A 1,128-nucleotide genomic window follows, 5' to 3' on the forward strand; every position below is an offset into this window, starting at 1 on the left:
GCGGCCGTGGCCTCAAGAAGATGTTATTTCTTTCCTTGTCCAACAATCATCCGGCTAATTTATTTTTGCTGCGACAGTGATCAGGTTCACAGATGTTGATCGTAAAATTCCAACCGCCCAGCTTCAGCTAATACTTGATATCTGTGAATCAGTGGATTCGTCTACTAGTTTTGCAACTAACCCTTTCGCTGTACTCGACGAGCTCTATAGCCATGTCTTGAAGTCTGGCGAAGAAACAGAGAGGGCTATATCTATACTTGGGGCTATTTTCTACCTAAATGGCAAACAAAGTCCGACTCCTGAATTCCTCCAGGCGCTTCTCCGACTCGAACCCGAGGATATTACAATGACCTTTTGGGACTTGCACTCCATCGTTCACATCCCTGTTTCTGATAAAAATCCTATTCATTTCTACCATGCGTCCCTTCGGGATTTTCTTATGGATCGACGTAGGTCGTGTAACCTGTACACTGACGGTTCCAAAGCCCACACTCTCCTTCTCAGAATGTGTCTTCAAACCCTCACCGATTTTCATGGTGGATCCAACGGGAAAAGAACAGCCGTTGCATTGGATTACACCAAGGAACATTGGTTGACTCATTATATTTGCGGTGATCAACTGGATCCTGGCCCTGTGGATAAGGTTCTGGAAGAATACGATCCAGAAATCCTGCTACCGTTTAAGGATAGTTCGGACAATGTCGTTGGCTTCATCTCGTGGTGGGATGGTTTTAGGCTATTGCGGGACCGCTTCCACAGCCGAGTGAGTATATTCATTTACCTGGTTTAACGACACTCATGCCTTCTGACGGCCATCGTTTAGTGTAGTTCAGAATGTTCAGATTTATGTTTTCGATACACGTCGGTCCTTGATCGGTACCTTGTTCACCGATTCCAGAAACATAAATTACCCCCCGTTGCAGCAGCACTCATGGGGTTGACATTATTGGGTCCCATAGAACGTGCGCCGTGGCGCTCGGGGGACCATGAATTGATAGTACGAGAGGCCGATTGGTTTTGGGACGTACGAATAGCATGCATGAACGACGACGTTCAGTTCCCTGACTTTTTCAGGCATTTTCTCACCAATCATGGGCGATCCGCTAACCTTTTTGTTGGGAGTGCTAT

General features: G+C 46.5%; 1 protein-coding gene across 1 annotated transcript in view; it reads left to right on the plus strand.

Moving 5' to 3' along the window:
* Positions 1 to 346: 346 nt before the first annotated feature.
* LACBIDRAFT_328394 (uncharacterized protein) overlaps positions 347 to 1,128 on the plus strand; it is a gene marked incomplete at both ends in the record, with an annotated part of 1,528 nt that continues 746 nt past the window's right edge. The window contains 3 exons of the mRNA XM_001882324.1: positions 347 to 449; positions 486 to 763; positions 824 to 1,024. Of these exons, the coding sequence (XP_001882359.1) occupies positions 347 to 449; positions 486 to 763; positions 824 to 1,024 (582 nt within the window). The remainder of the gene's footprint in view (positions 450 to 485; positions 764 to 823; positions 1,025 to 1,128) is intronic.

Source organism: Laccaria bicolor, genomic scaffold (assembly GCF_000143565.1).
Source record: "Laccaria bicolor S238N-H82 LACBIscaffold_16 genomic scaffold, whole genome shotgun sequence".
Classification (NCBI taxonomy): Eukaryota; Fungi; Basidiomycota; class Agaricomycetes; order Agaricales; family Hydnangiaceae; genus Laccaria; species Laccaria bicolor.